The sequence below is a fragment of the Athene noctua genome, chromosome 1 (assembly GCF_965140245.1).
Source record: "Athene noctua chromosome 1, bAthNoc1.hap1.1, whole genome shotgun sequence".
In the NCBI taxonomy this organism is placed as follows: domain Eukaryota; kingdom Metazoa; phylum Chordata; class Aves; order Strigiformes; family Strigidae; genus Athene; species Athene noctua.
Genome location: NC_134037.1, coordinates 208,865,787 through 208,881,177, shown reverse-complemented (window position 1 = coordinate 208,881,177; position 15,391 = coordinate 208,865,787). Strand labels below are relative to the sequence as shown.

At 37.1% G+C, this 15,391-nt stretch overlaps 1 protein-coding gene across 1 annotated transcript in view; it reads left to right on the top strand.

Moving 5' to 3' along the window:
- Positions 1-15,391, top strand: part of GPC6 (glypican 6) — a 795,485-nt gene that overhangs the window by 434,592 nt on the left and 345,502 nt on the right. Inside the window, exon 3 of the mRNA XM_074930934.1 lies at positions 7,460-7,851. Coding sequence (XP_074787035.1) covers positions 7,460-7,851 — 392 coding nt within the window. The remainder of the gene's footprint in view (positions 1-7,459; positions 7,852-15,391) is intronic.

The window sequence follows — 15,391 nt, the reverse complement described above, 5'->3', positions numbered from 1 at the left end:
TGGCCAGCCAGAGCCTCCTTCCAGACCAATGACTCCTGCCCTTAGTTTAAGCTTCTACTCTGAGAATAGGCATGAAGACATGCAGTGGCTTCAGTGCCACATCCTACCCAGCAAAATACCTGACCCCTGAACACCACAGGACTGAATCTAGTGATAGCAAATACTGCCTCCGGTTTCAGACCTGCTTGTCCAAAAATTGCCTACTTTTCCTTCTTTGGACAGAATATATAAATTATTCTGGCTTAAATCAGTTTTATCTGGTTGGTAACAAGGCAGTTTGTTGTTAATCTTCCCCTATGTCTTCTGGTCCACCTTACTCTTCCCTCTATTAAAAGACAACAAACTTTTAATATGCTTAAAAGATTGTTGTAGATTATAGGCATGGTAAAGAATTTTCATACAAAATGTTAGATGATAAATCTCCTTAACTATTGAACTGGATATTTAATAGCCTCTAGTGGTGTATAGGGAAAAACAGAACAGTCTCTATATTTTTAAACAATTGTTGCACTGAATCCCATAGTTTATATATTGTTAATATAATTTTCATGAAAGCTTTAAATGTTTTTCAGAAGAAACTGTGGTGACTCATGAATGTTTCATGAGGCATTATGCATTTTTATGAACATATGATGTAAAATTCATCATTCTGAAAATCACAGATAACCATGAAATGCTACATGTCTCTCTTTGGTCATGGATATTCATGACAGTACTACTGCTGTAAGTGTTTAAATGCTCATTCATAAATATTCTAGAATGTCACCTTCTGATGCCATGTAACATTTTGCTTACATTTTATGAGTACTTCACTTGGGCATTTTCCACTTGATAATGAAAGTAGAACCTTCAGGGACAGTTATTAGTGTATATATAAATTATGTGTAAAGCATTGCTTTGTTTTTATTCCTAGCATTTTCTTACTTTGTTATTGCTATAAGTTCAATGAATTCTTTGAGGGGATCTTGGGAATTTCAGGTTCATATTTATAATTCAGGACACATCATCAATATAAAGTACCAGGTGCAACAGAATATGAATTGAGATTATAGAGAGCAGTAAAGGTTTCAAAATGTTTTAATATCTAATTTAATAGTTCTCATGTGAAAGTGACGTTTCACCTAGTTGCACGATTGTCTGTATAGAATCAATGGCAGGATCAAGTCTCAGTTTTAGATATACTCAAGTATTAGTAAATGACCTTTTGCAGTGAAGAAATAGTAAGTTTAGCATTTAAAGGTTGCACCTGCATCCACTGAAGTTGTTGGTAATATTCTCATTGATTTCAGTGTTGCAGAATAAAGTCTTATAGACCTTTATCAATGCATGTAATCAGCTTTGAGTAGATGACAGATACTTTATATTAATGTTCATTTGTACAATAACTCCTTCGTATATCAGTGCTAAATAATGCCTTAAATTCTTTGTCAGATTAGGTTCCCATTGTGATAATGGCATTTGGTGTATAAATAGCAGCCTAGCTTTTTTTCCATTTGCCTGCACCTAATCTAACCTGTCAACCCAGCCCATGATAGATGTGTTTGTTCCCCAAACTCACGTCCATCATTTTAGCACATGACAGTACTGTTTGCATTGTCTCCATGTTCCACAGTGGGGAGTGGTAAGGATGAAGCCTCAGTGGTCTCCCCTTCCCTAGGGTCTCCTTCCTTCTTTGCAACAGCCTGACCAATAAGGGGAGAGAAGTCATGGACTCTGGACAGGAGGCATGGAAGAAGATAGTAGTGAATTATCTTCTATTATCAAGTCTTGCAGTAGTCTGAAAAAAGGAGGGATTAAAGAGGGGGAGAGACCCTCATATTTACTTACAGTCTTTGAGACTGCACTGGCTTCTAAAAAATTTAGTAGCATCCAAAAGATCTCATCATGTCATTTCCAGCTATAGGACATTCTAGAAAGGTATCGATATCCATTAACAGCTAAATCACTTCACCCATAGGTGATTTTACCCAAGATGTTAAGTAGAGGATGTAAATCACCTATTCTGAAATTTGTAATTATAAGACACATTTAATTATCTGACTTGTGTTTCTTAGCTTTAAATGAAATTTGTATATATTCAAAATGAGTTTAAAAAGGAGAGCAATTTTCAACAGGCCTTATCACACTGCCGCTTTTGTTGTTCCTAATAGGAACTGAAATTTGTTTCCCAGTTGTGACAGCTGAGTGTTTCTAAAGGTCAAAGCTATAAGGGAATTTTAAAATTAGTTATTCAGACACACTAAAAAGTAATACCAATGCACTGGTAGCCTTATGTGTATGATTTGTTCACTCTTGAATATAAATACAAATGTAATGTCAAAAAGAGGAAAAAAAATCATCTGCTGTAAGTATTCTCCTTACAGCAATTTCTTCTCAATCAGGAAGTTAAATTGAAGTTTTTTTGTTTTGTAAGATTAGTTATTGTTAGAAGAAAACCAGTTAGAAAATGAAAAAGCATGGAAACCACATAAGTTAATTTCACTTGAATTTCCTTGAGATAAATCACAATTTTCACTAATTTATACCACTGTGGAATATCTTTTTTAAAAGTAAAAGAAAAAAAAAAAGCCTTTGCAACAATCCTGCAAAAAGACGAAGAGTTCACCAAAACATTTTATTTTTTCATTAATGTCTTCATGAACAAGGAAAGAAAGACAGAAAATAGAGCAGTGGAAAAAAAAAAAAAAAAAAGACTGCCATTGAGGACTGTCATGAATGTAAGTATCTGTACATAAAGTCATAAAGAATCCCCAAAGAACCTTCCTGTTCAAAAAGGTAGTCAGCTTACATGAATTCTAAAATCCTTCTTACCATCAGCCATATCAGGACTGTGACATTCAAAGATGTGAAATGAAGTTAGGTACCTAAAGTCCACGTGGGTGTAGCAGATCTTCACAGTAAATGGCAGATCACTAGAATTTGTATGTCTAAATCCTCAGAGCTCTTTGAAGATCAATGCCCACAAGCAGGACAACAAGGCTATAATGGGGAACTGACTGTATGTTTTGGGTGGTGTTAGTCAATGATGGATGAAATCAGTTATGCCACCCTGACCAAAGTTTTCCATAAAGGCTGATGTAAAATCAGACATACATACCTGTCCAGAACCCCTGAAGAGCTTTGTGTAGCTGTGCTGTTTTTTCCTTGGGTAGCAGTGAGACTGCACATCCAGTGTATCAGATTCACCGTAGTACAGCATTCAGATCTCAAGTTCTGCTAAAAAGGAAAGATGAGCAGAATATATGGTAATTAAGGGAAATTTCCTTTTAGTCTTTTTGGTCTTAAATCTTATGCATATCTGTTTGTATTTTGGAACTGGACAACAAACTGTTTCTGGTTTTGCATCTTGTCCTACAGTCAGATCTTGGTTTTGCTTAAATTACAGATGAAAAAGAAATTACAGGGGAATTGATCAGGTTGGGAATGATCATAGAACATCAGTTCCAACATAATACAGCTTTGTTTATCTAATAATTGCCTCTAGATGGTTGGGATTATATTTTGTTGAAGGCGGTTATTACATCATGTCAAGATGCAACGTTATCCCCAATCCTGATCCACTGATTTATGGTGACAATTAGTCAGCACTTTGGAATTAGGCTAGCTCCCAGGCTGAATTGCATTATGATACTAGATTGCCTCTGTTAAAATAGAGTAAAAAAGTCAGCTTTCAGCTGACAATGTAGTGTAAGAACTAACAAGACCCTATTTTTTATCTGAGAGCAGTACCTACCATTCAGTAAGAGACTAGCAATGCATTGTGTCCTTTCACTTTGTAACTCAGTTGTCTTACCATAGACAAAACAATTCAGAATTCATTTGCAGAGACTGTTACTATCTTGTACCCCAAATTTACAAATAATGTTTGAAAATGGAAACTAGCTTAAGTGTTATCCATTGACTTGAAACCCACCATTTAAGCTTATATAGAACATGTAATGGTTTTAAACAGCAATCTTCTTTCCCTCTTTTCAGTAGCTCAGTGTACTTTAGGCCTCATTCTTTCCAACTACCTCATAAGCAGAACTGAATGGGCTTCCTGAACCCCTCTGGCTAATAAATGAAAGTTGTATAAAAACATGCTTGCAACATAAGACATACCCAGGATATATTCTGTCATAAAAATGAATCACCACTTAAAATTAGGAAAAATTATTTCCAGCATTAACACTGCTCATGACAGCCTATTTTGGCAGCAAAAAAATTCACAAGATATATATTTTAAAACACTGCACAGCTCTGTCTTATATAGATTCTCCTTTCCCACCCTACTACTTGAATGCCTTCCAGAAGCACATTAAGCAACATGACTAATGTCTGTCTCATCTTTGTTCTTTTACTTTGAGCTGAAATATTGCATTATTTTTCAAAAGCTACCTGCAAGTTGATGAAATATCATCTTTGCAATGAACATAAAATCTTTAAATTACTGTGAAAACCATGAAAAAATTCAACCTTTGCAGAAGCAAATACAGTTTCTCCTGATGTAACTGGACAAGTGCCCAGTTATGCCAGGACACAGTTTCCGTATGTAAGTATTGCAAAGCACACTACCTTCTGGATGTATGGAAGATCTGCAGACTAAAAAAGTAAGTGATCCTTCACAGCAGCGTTCATTTTGCTGGAGGGGAGTTGACTGATAATTTTTCTAATTAGTACAACAGAGGAGATCTCTTCCTCTCTGGAACTAAAAAAGTATCCAATTTTGTAGTGGTTCCTGCTTTATTATCCTGTTCTTGCATAGGATTACTGATGCAGATAACTCTCTTGAACTAACTGTCTTTTGTATCAAAGCATACAGAAGACTATCGGTCTAACTTTTTAATGGCATAGTAACTTACTCTAAGCAATAGCTCTCAAAGACTAGAGACCTATGAGAAGAATAAAAATTAAATAAATTCACTGCTATTTAGAGGATGTTAGCTTTCCTACAGAATGCATTTGTGTGGTGTCACATTTGGACTAACATGAAATTTAAGCTTGTGGAGTTGCTGATAATGTTTGTACCGCAGTATAAGTAAGGGTTGCAACCAGCATGGACCTCATTGTGCTAGATGCTGTACAAGCGCAGAATAAATGTCTACCTTTCCCTGAAAAGCTTGGTTGGCTTCCAACAAACTGGCTGTGAGATTGCTGAATAATACCCCCCCACAAAGAAATAGTAGGCTAACAGTCTCAGACAAAAGGATCTGTCTGCAAACTAAGTTATGCTTTTCTGTGACTGACTTATACAATAGCATGATCTTTTAAGATAAATAGTGGTATTTCCAGTATAGCTATGGATTGGGAGGAGCCAGCATGTGAATTGCTTACAGCAGCCCCCCAGCATACAGAACATTATGGGAGAGAAGGCGAGGAGCCTGGATTCACTGCTTTCATGATTTCTTTCCCAGATGTCATTCAGTTGCACTGGTCTGACAGTCTGGCTTCAACCTTAAAACAAATTTTAATTTGAGCCTCAAGTTCTCTGCCATATTTTTGCCTTCCAGATTGAGTGACTAGAGAGCTAGATGTATTCAGCAGTACAGCCAGTGTGCATTATTTCTTAGAAGAAGAAATGCTGAATGTATAAAATAGTAATCAGGATGATTCAGACATCAAGGATAGCGCCAGGTCAGGGTTAGCAGTGAAAAACATCTTTGTTTTGCTTTTCTCTTAAACAGCTTTGTCAGAACTACTGGATGATTTGGAAAAACAACAGAGAAGACAGTATGTTGTGGACCTCAAGTTATTCTATTTGGCGACAAATAATAACAAAGGTTTCTTTTTGGTTGTGTTTTTTGTGGTGGGGTTTGTTGAGTTTTTTTGCTTTTCCCTGCATAAGCTATTTGGCAAAAGCATATTCTTTTCCAGATGGGATTTATTCCATATGAAGAGCTGTGGTTTTAATGACAGTTTAGACATCGATACATTTATTAGAATATATTTTCCCTTTAATAAATGCTTTGATGTAGCAAGTACGTTCCCAATGATCTGTGTATACATTTTAATGATAACCCCTTTGCAGTTATCTTGGAGATCAAAGACTGCAGCTCTGCACAATTTCTGCCAAAAAGAAGAAATTCTTTTCTTATTGAGTCCTTGTAAACTGGTCCACAGAGCTTGGTAGCTTCTGCTTTCAGCTAATAACAGTTGGAAGTCCTCAAATTTGGTATAGATTTTTTCATACATAGTCTTACTTGCCATCCCGACTTTAGCACTGCAGTGGTTCTGCATTTTTTATAAGTCACTGTAGCCACAGCAAGGGTCTATGTTAAGAGTATTCATGTTATCACATTAGCAAAGACTGTAAGAAGTCATCACGTCCTTGCAGTTAGCACACACAGATGCGTCTATGGACAATGACCACATATTTAGAATCTGGTATCCCAGAACTGGCTGCATGATGACTCCTGAATCAGTGAGAATCATTTAATTGGAGCAAATATATGTGTTTTGCCAAAGGTTTTGCCAGCTCTGTCTTGCTGTCTGCAGTGCACCATTTACAGGACACAGCAGTCATTGAACTCTTTTCCAAAAGAGGTTTAAGAAGGTTGACAAGCGGAATCTGTAGGAAGATAGGATCTTCTAAAAACCAGGAGAAGCTATGCCTGGTTTTGTCAGATGTGTTTAAAGAAATATTGTACATGCTCAGTGAATTTCTTGATAAAACCCAAGCATGATATGGCAGTTAAAGGATCGTAACAGATGATTACATATTTCCACTGTATCCCATGGGCTTTGTTTCCAGTAAGCAGAAATTCCACAAGCCAAAATTTGTAAATAGCCCTGAGTAGATAAAAGGCACAGAAGCCATAAAGTCTGAAATCCTTTTAATAAAAGGTAAAGTCTGCTGTTCTAAAACCAACAACTAGCACAGACTGGAATTAGTGATCTGGCTATGACATGACTGGTGGAGAGTTCTAGTACTGTTCTTCAGTAGAGTAGCAAATCACTGAAAATACTAACATTTTCTTAGTATTACCTAGATATGTCATATTTTTAAGAGGGATTCTACTCATTTCCACTCAGGTCTCTTTCAATTTATCTTCAAGAATATTTGCAAATAAGTTTTCAGATTTATTTCCATGGTGTTCTATATTGTAAAATATTCAGAAAAAATAGTGATATTACTTTTAGCTTAGATGATTTAGTAAACTGGCTATGGAGGATATTGAAAGGGACAGGGATCACCATGTTCAAATAGTACATGAAGAAGTAGAACTACCCTTACTTAAGTTCTTTTAAATGGGCTTTTCATGTTCATACATTCTACATCATTCTACCTTGTTGGGGAATTCAGGTTATACTTTTCTTTACCTCTAAATAAAGCTACTTCCTGTCCAAATAGATTAATTTCACCAGTAAAATGCTGTGGTAACAACATATTAAGACAAACTCTACTAATGGTAACATTAGTAAGGAGAAAACCCTTTGTACCTTACTAAAATATCTGTTAACACCTGCTTTTTCCCTGCAGAATTCTTCCGAGAACTTCTGGAAAATGCAGAAAGATCCTTAAACGACATGTTTGTCCGGACGTATGGCATGCTGTACATGCAGAACTCAGAGGTGTTCCAGGACCTCTTCACAGAGCTGAAACGGTATTACACAGGAGGCAATGTAAACTTGGAGGAAATGCTGAACGATTTCTGGGCTCGGCTGCTGGAGCGGATGTTTCAGCTCATAAACCCCCAGTACCATTTCACTGAGGACTACTTGGAGTGTGTAAGCAAGTACACAGACCAGCTGAAGCCATTTGGAGATGTACCCAGGAAGCTGAAGGTTCAAGTGACTAGAGCGTTCATTGCTGCACGAACCTTTGTACAGGGGCTGACAGTAGGCAGAGAGGTTGCAAACAGAGTATCCAAGGTAATCTAAAATGAGGGGGGAGGTTAAGCTTGAATTTGTTTCAAACTTGTTAGACAACTGAAATCTGATTATGCACTTTTTTTTTAATATGGGAGGGGGGGGTTCATTGTTTGGGTTTTATGCCTAATGATATACTCATCCTAAGCTTTATAAATAGGGGCAACAGTTGTTTTTAATTCCTTCTGGAGATACTAAGGCAATACTGACTGGAAAGCATTTCTGTTTGCTTAGGACACAATGAAATACGAATACATATCAATATTATAGCATGGTAGTGATTGTCATTAGTAATTATAAAACTGGCTACATATAGAAAAGATGATGATTAAGATCAGAATTTACATGTTTCAAGCAAATTTATGCTGCTGTTCATTAGGGCAGTACAGCCCTCACAGCATTCATCCATCATGCAACTGGGTGATGGATTTTGTTAGAAATGTCTAGTCATGTTTGTGATGAGAAAATAGACTAATTGTGACACCTCTGGAGCTTGAGCTTTCCCGAAGGATGGTTTGACTCACATTTATTTTAGTTTTAATTATTTATCTATGCAAATATTTATGACGATTTTAATCCTTGAGGGCTTCGCATAATTAAAGCTATATAAGAAAAAACACACAGAAAAATAACCCATCTGGCTACCAGAAATGTGCCTGAATGACTTTCTCTCATACAGTGTTTCAAACTCAGGTATATTTTTTTAATTGCTATTCCAACCAGATACTTGTTCTGTGATCTGGCTATTTCACAGTCCTCATAGTGTATTTGGACCTTAAGTATATTCTGAATTCTGAAATGCTCTAGTAAGATCCACTATGAAATGCCCAAATACTCACGTCTGAATGATAAGTGCATGCATGATTTTGATGCTTGCCCCGTGCAATACTTTTCTGCATTTACAAGCCTAAGCCATTCCTCTTCCCCAAGAGCACTGTCTCACTTGCCTCATTGAAATCACAGTGAGAAGGTGAGGTAGAGGTAAGCTGGTATATTATACAGTAGGCTGCAATTCAAGCACTCAACAAGGTGAGACTCCTAAACTTTCCTTATTCTGTATGATATGATATTTTGCAATTACAAATTCAGAAGCCATGAAGCCAGAGAGGTAGTCATCAAGTGAGAGCCAGATTTTATGCCTAGGAGACTGCAGGGGAGGAAAGGGTCATTCTGCACTTAAAAGTCGGTGGATGAAAAATACATGATCATGCCTGGGCTACAGTGTTGCCTTTTTTTCTGACACTGTCAATTCTTGAAGTACTTTCTGAACAGTGCCAGGGCATCAGTATCAAAACCCAGCCCACCTAGTCTGGTTGAGGGCAGATATGGATCTTTTGCCTCCAAGCATGCAGAACACATATATATGCAGCCCCAGATTTCCTCTGAAGAGCAATGATGTCCCTGTGGATCAGGCTTTAAGTGAAAGTGCTGAGCTCTGGTGTCACTGTTGTCGGTAGGCATTAGGTCTTGCTGAATCAACCAGATCAGACTGTAGGGAGTAAACTATGTAATTCATGTAATAGATGTGTAATTTGTGAATCCCAAACAAATTAAGGTATGATTTGTCTGCTGAGATGTCACTTTTCCTGTGTATGTACAAGGCTGCATGTGTCTCCCCTCTCACATACCCAGGAAATGTTTTCACCTCTCCTGCTGGGTTTTGGACACATAAGCTCTTTCAAGAATAGGGTTTATCACAAGATCACTAAATGATCCTGTGATCCTACCAGCTCTGTAATCATAAAGGGACCCTTTTTGTAGTGTCACTTGAAGATGATAATCATAGCTCCATAATGCTTCTGTTTTTTTCTTTTAACGTGAAAGCAACACTTTAAAAGTGCTTGGTGTCTGGTGCAAGATATAGTACAGATTCTTTGCTTTATATATACATAAATAGTGATACTCTATTAGACTAAATCTATAATACTGTGTTCAGTTTTGAACCCTTCCCATGTAAGAAGGACATCGACAAACTGAAGTGAGTTTGGTGGAGGACACCAGCATGATCAGGACTAGATTACTTGCCCTGTGAGGAGATGTTGTGGGACTGGGGCTTGTTCAACCTGGAAAAGAAGCAACTTCAGGGGTACCTAGAAGCAGGTCCTGATGCCTGTAGGGAGGTCATCAAGAAGATGCAGCAAAGCTCTTCACAGTGGGGCATAGTGGGATATGATAGGCATGAGCTGAAACAAGGGCCAGTTCAGACTGGATATAGGGAGATGCTTCACCATGAGGAAGATCAAGCAGTGGATCAGTTGCCCACAGAGCCTGCACAGGCTCAACCTATGGATATTCTGATTGTACAAAGCCCTTTGAGATGACCAGGGCATGCAGTTCAGAGCTGACCCTGCTTTGAGAAACAGATTGGACAGGAGATCTCCTGAGCGTCCTTCCAACTTGAATTATCATAGAATCATAGAATATTTTGGGTTGGAAGGGACCTTTCAAGGCCATCAATCCCCCCTGCAATGAGCAGGCTCATCTTCAACTAGACCAGGTTGCTCAGTCTCATCCAACCTGACCTTGAATGTTGCCAGGGATGGACCATCTATCACCTATCTGGACAACCTGTTCCAGTATTTCACCACCCTCATTGTAAAAAATTTCTTTCTTATATCCAGTATAAACCTATCCTCTTTTAGTTTGAAACCATTACCCCTTGCTGCAGGCCCTGCTAAAAAGTTTGTCCTCATCTTTCCTGTAGGCCTCCTTTAACTACTGAAAGGCTGCAATAAGGCCTCACCAGAGCCTTCACTTCTCCGAGCTGAACAACCCCAATTCTCTCAGCCTTTCCTCATAGGAGAGGTGTTCCATTCCTCTGATCATTTTTGTGGCCCTCTTCTGGACCTGCTCCAACAGGTCCATGTCTTTCCTGTGCTGAGCACTCCAGACCTGGATGTGATACTCCAAGTGGGGTCTCACAATAGCAGAGAATTACCTCCCTTGACCTGATGGCCATGCTTCTTTAGGGTAATTATCCTATGATCCTATTAAAAGAATGAAATTAACATTCTTACTTAAATATAGAATATGCTTTGATTGCAAAACTGACTTGGGTATTAAAATCTCAGTGGCTATATTCATACCCACAGCAAATGGTAAACAATGCTGGTTTTAGGGACTTTGTGTCATATGCAGCCTGGTGAGTCAGATGCAAAAACCCCCAAGTGACATCAGATGTTAAGGATTAATAAATAACCTGTGGAAAGGCTGTGATTACTCTGAGAACAAAACTTTCATGATTATATCATAACTGTGGATTTTTAAGCTGGTCTGTCTACTGTAGAAAATGACAAATACTTTACTTTAAACATAATTTTAAAAGACTACAACTATACCTTAGAGTTAGCATGTAACTTTGCAACCAAAAAAAGATGTGGGTAGATATTTTTTGTGGCTGTTTTGAAAGTCATCCAGATTCAGCATGGAGTTCATTTTCATTGTACTCTTGAGAGGTTCGGTGATAAGAATGCCACATCTATGTAAGTCAAGAGAAATTAAAAAAAAAAAAAAAAAGTGAAATGAAAAGAAGAACTGGTACAGTTCTTTTACCGAAATCTTTGTCCATTGTCTGCTCTGGCTGGGAACAGAGGGGGATCTCGTAGCTGCAACATCATGAGCTAAAACGATTTGTTACTTTCTATTTGTAGACGCATTATCTCACTGAACTGTCACGGTCAAAGCCAGTCCTATACAAAAACATTGAGGCTACACTTTAAACACATTGAGAAAGGGATTTATTAATGAGAAACTTGGTGGCAACATCTCCTAATTTACTTTCTTAGCCCAGCCTCTACTGGCCCATTTCTCTAAAGGAGTTGGTGGGTCACACACTCAGACGGAATTGTTCCCTATCTAATGTCAGGGATACATCTTTTCTGAAGATTTCTCTTCAGAGAGGGTGTAATGTTGGTACTGACTGAAAACAGTGCAGTGGGTGTATTCCTTACAAAGGAGCTATACTCCCCTCTTTTTCCATTTAAGTATGCACACAAGCACACTCAAAATAGGCAACACCTATCACAAACATTTTCCTCTTACAATAGTATTTTGCAATTTGCTTATGTCAGTGAGATTATAATTTAGATAAATCTCAATTAGATAAATTAGGAGGGTGAGTGGTTTTGTATTTTTTTTTAATATTATATTTCAGTTGTAAGCAGACATAGTTGCATTCCATCTATCTGAAGCTGTGCAGTTTTAGTTAAACAGTATTTTCATCATCTCAAAGTTCAGTTGCACTCTTTAATTTTCAGAGATTTTAAAATGTTTTCATTTCTCATACTAATGCATTAAAAATTTGGCAGTCTATGTTGCTAAGAGCTTTTTAAATCTCCACTCAGTGAAGTATATTTTCACTGGCTTGAGCAGACTTCAGCTCACTAAATTCTATATATGCTTTGTAAAGCTATGTATGCATATGAGCAAAAACTAATTACAGTATTTCATAAAACTGAAGAAAATACTGAAGATATTTCTGAAGTTACTGCCAGTTGTGATTTCCAGTAATGTAATAGAAAAGAGGTATTCATATTTTTTATGTTCATCTTTTACTATGTCTGAGCTCTGGATACTTTACAAGAAAATAATACTAAATTATTGTCTCTGACTCTAAACAAATCATTCTCAATGATCATAATACTCTCTTTGAACTGTCACTGAGTGCTCGAAAAGGTAAGCAAAAAAACAAAATGGAGAAGATAAAGAAATTAAAATTTTTAATAGGGAGGTTGTTTATGACTTTCGAGGAACTTATGATTCCTGAAATACTTTTCCCAAATATATTCGTAAGTGAATTACAACAAACTTGTTGTACTTGAGAATTTTTTTCATTAAACAAGGAAGAGTTCTGGACCAAACACAGCATGTAGAAAATAGAACTAGTTCCCAAGAAAAGATTAAGACTGAAACTAAGGGTGTTTTAAAAGATAGTCTAAATCCCTAACTGAATGCAAATTGTCCAAAAATACCATCCTAGCTGGTACAGACAGTACAGTTTCCCTGACATGGTGTTATCCCATCATGATAGCATTCCACACAAAGAAAATTTTTTCTGGAAAATTTTCTTTCCATATACTTTTAATTGAAAGTTAAAGAAAACAGGAGCGGGGATGTGGTAAGCATATTTCTTACGTTTCATGAGCATACTTTCTCAAGACTGGCTTATACTGATTTGATGTTTTAACCTTGATAAATTCACATTGAGAACATATGAGTTCAGTAGAAAAAAAACCAACCAAACAAACAAAAAACAACACAAACAAAAAAACAAAAAAACCACCACCAAATAATGAAGTATGACTGGATAGTCCTATCCAAAAGCTCAGTCATTAGCCAGCTGTCATTACCCCACTGCTACTCAGAGGTCTAATTTAATCCCAGACAGTTACATCTTTACTGGCGCTTTCACTGAATCTGGCTCACTAGGAACAGCAAGTGAGTGCAGAGTACTTTTATTTACATAGATCTAGAGGTTTAGTTATTGTTTGCTAGTTTTGCTTTTCTCTAATTTTGGCTGTCTTCCGGTTTGTATTTTTTCTGAATTTGACCACTTTCTTCCCATTATATACTTGGATAAGGACAAGAAGAATTGTTCTTAGTTTGACTTTGCCTTTCACACTTGCAAATTCATGCTACTGGCAACAAAAGTAGTTTTTATACCAGGAGTAAAGCAAAGCTTAGCTCAGGGGCATCATTAGGAGCAGTTAGTGATTTTGTTAGTGGCATAAACATCAAAGATTTGTGACCCAGCTGCTAACAACTTATTTCATTAATTCATTTAAATATTAATTATCATTTATTGCAAAATAAAAAGGGCCGTTACAATACTTTTCACATTGCATGGCATAGGCTATATGTCTCCCTCTTTTTAAACCAATTAAAACCATTCTTCCCCTGAATTTTATTAAATTATGTTAATATCAGACTTCTTATTAGGAACCTGGTGATATATGGGCAAAGTGAAACAAATTCAGTAATACAATTATAAGGTTAAACCCAAGATTAGTAGTGAAAAGCAGTCTCTAGTAATTGCCTGTGATTACTTCTACTCACAGAATGCCAGGCCACTGCTTTTCTAATACACTGAATCAATATTCTTACAAACTCTGCTTTTCATGGTTTATAAATAAACATTCGACAGTTTGTGAGAGCCATAAATAAAGGTCAATATTGAATGTCACACTGATTCAGAATGTAATTATTGTAGGGGTGGGGGGAGAAATATGACATGCTGATAAGTCAGGTAATTAAAAGCTAAAACGAATAGTACTTTAATGCTGGAAAATGTGATTTGTGGGGTGTGACAGATAAAGAGCTACGTGTCCTGTATATTTTAAATTCATTGGCTGTAGAGATTTGGCTTGTTAAAATCACAGAGGCAAAGGAGATCTAAAAAGGAGTATGGTTTTCACTAAACTTTAATCCTGAGTTCAAATTGTTAGTTTGGGAACAGCCCAGTTGAGCAAGCATAGCTTTTATGATTGCTTTTATACCTATTGTTTTGTGGTGTTTTCAGTCATTTGTTCTTTAAGCTTTAAATGAATTAATACATATTTTCAAGAACTGCATCATACCATGCTATGAATGGGCCACATTCTTTTTTTTTTTCTTTGTGTCCCTTGGTGTTCCTCAGGTGGGGGGTCCAGGGATTATCCAGCCAGGGGAGTTTCAGGGCTCAGAGATGTCTGTGGCATAGAAGCAAGAGGAAATGGTATCTACTGGAATGCTTTATGGGAAGTATCCTTGAATTGACATTCTCCAGCTATGCAGGAAATCTTTCCTCCTTTCTTGGAAAGAAAAGGGACATAAACCAATCTAGTTAATTTGCAGACATTTCATGGGAGAATAAACCAGATGCCTTCCAAATATCCCAGATTTACTGCAGGTGCACTGATCTATTTTCCTCTTTGTGTGCACTGGAACATCAAATGTCCTAGAAGAGCTGCTCAGGAGAAAAGGCCTAAAATGAAACAGCAACTCCAACAAAAGGAAAATGGAGGTCAGAGGTCTGCAAAAGCTGTAGTCCATGTCCTGTCTATTAGAATTGTCAGATATAGTCCAGCCTGGCCTCTCCATTTCTCAGGTCTTTAAGTTTCATTCAGCTAGCTTTGTATTGACTTTAATAACCCTGTTTAACTGAGTCATACTGCTCAGTAAGACATTCAGTCTTGCTCAGTATCCCTTAAGTAGGTCTACCAACCCGGTTTATTCCTACTATGTACCACTTCATATCTCAAAATCTGCAGTAGTCCTGTCTTCCTGGATTTTTTGTGTCATTTACACACAAAGATCTTCTGATTACAGTGCTTTTGCTTGTTTGTGCTTTTTTAAATGCCTATGACATAGAAAACCTTTTAGTTCAGCTTTACATGGAACTTCTACCTACGTATTAAGACCCAAATGAAAGTATTTTAGTTTAAAATGTCATTAAATACTATCATGACACATTACAAAAATAATTAATGCAGTCCTTAGAAGTTTTCATGCCAGTTGTATTTCCCACCTAAAAAAGATATTGATATGGCACCTGCAGAAGCTATGT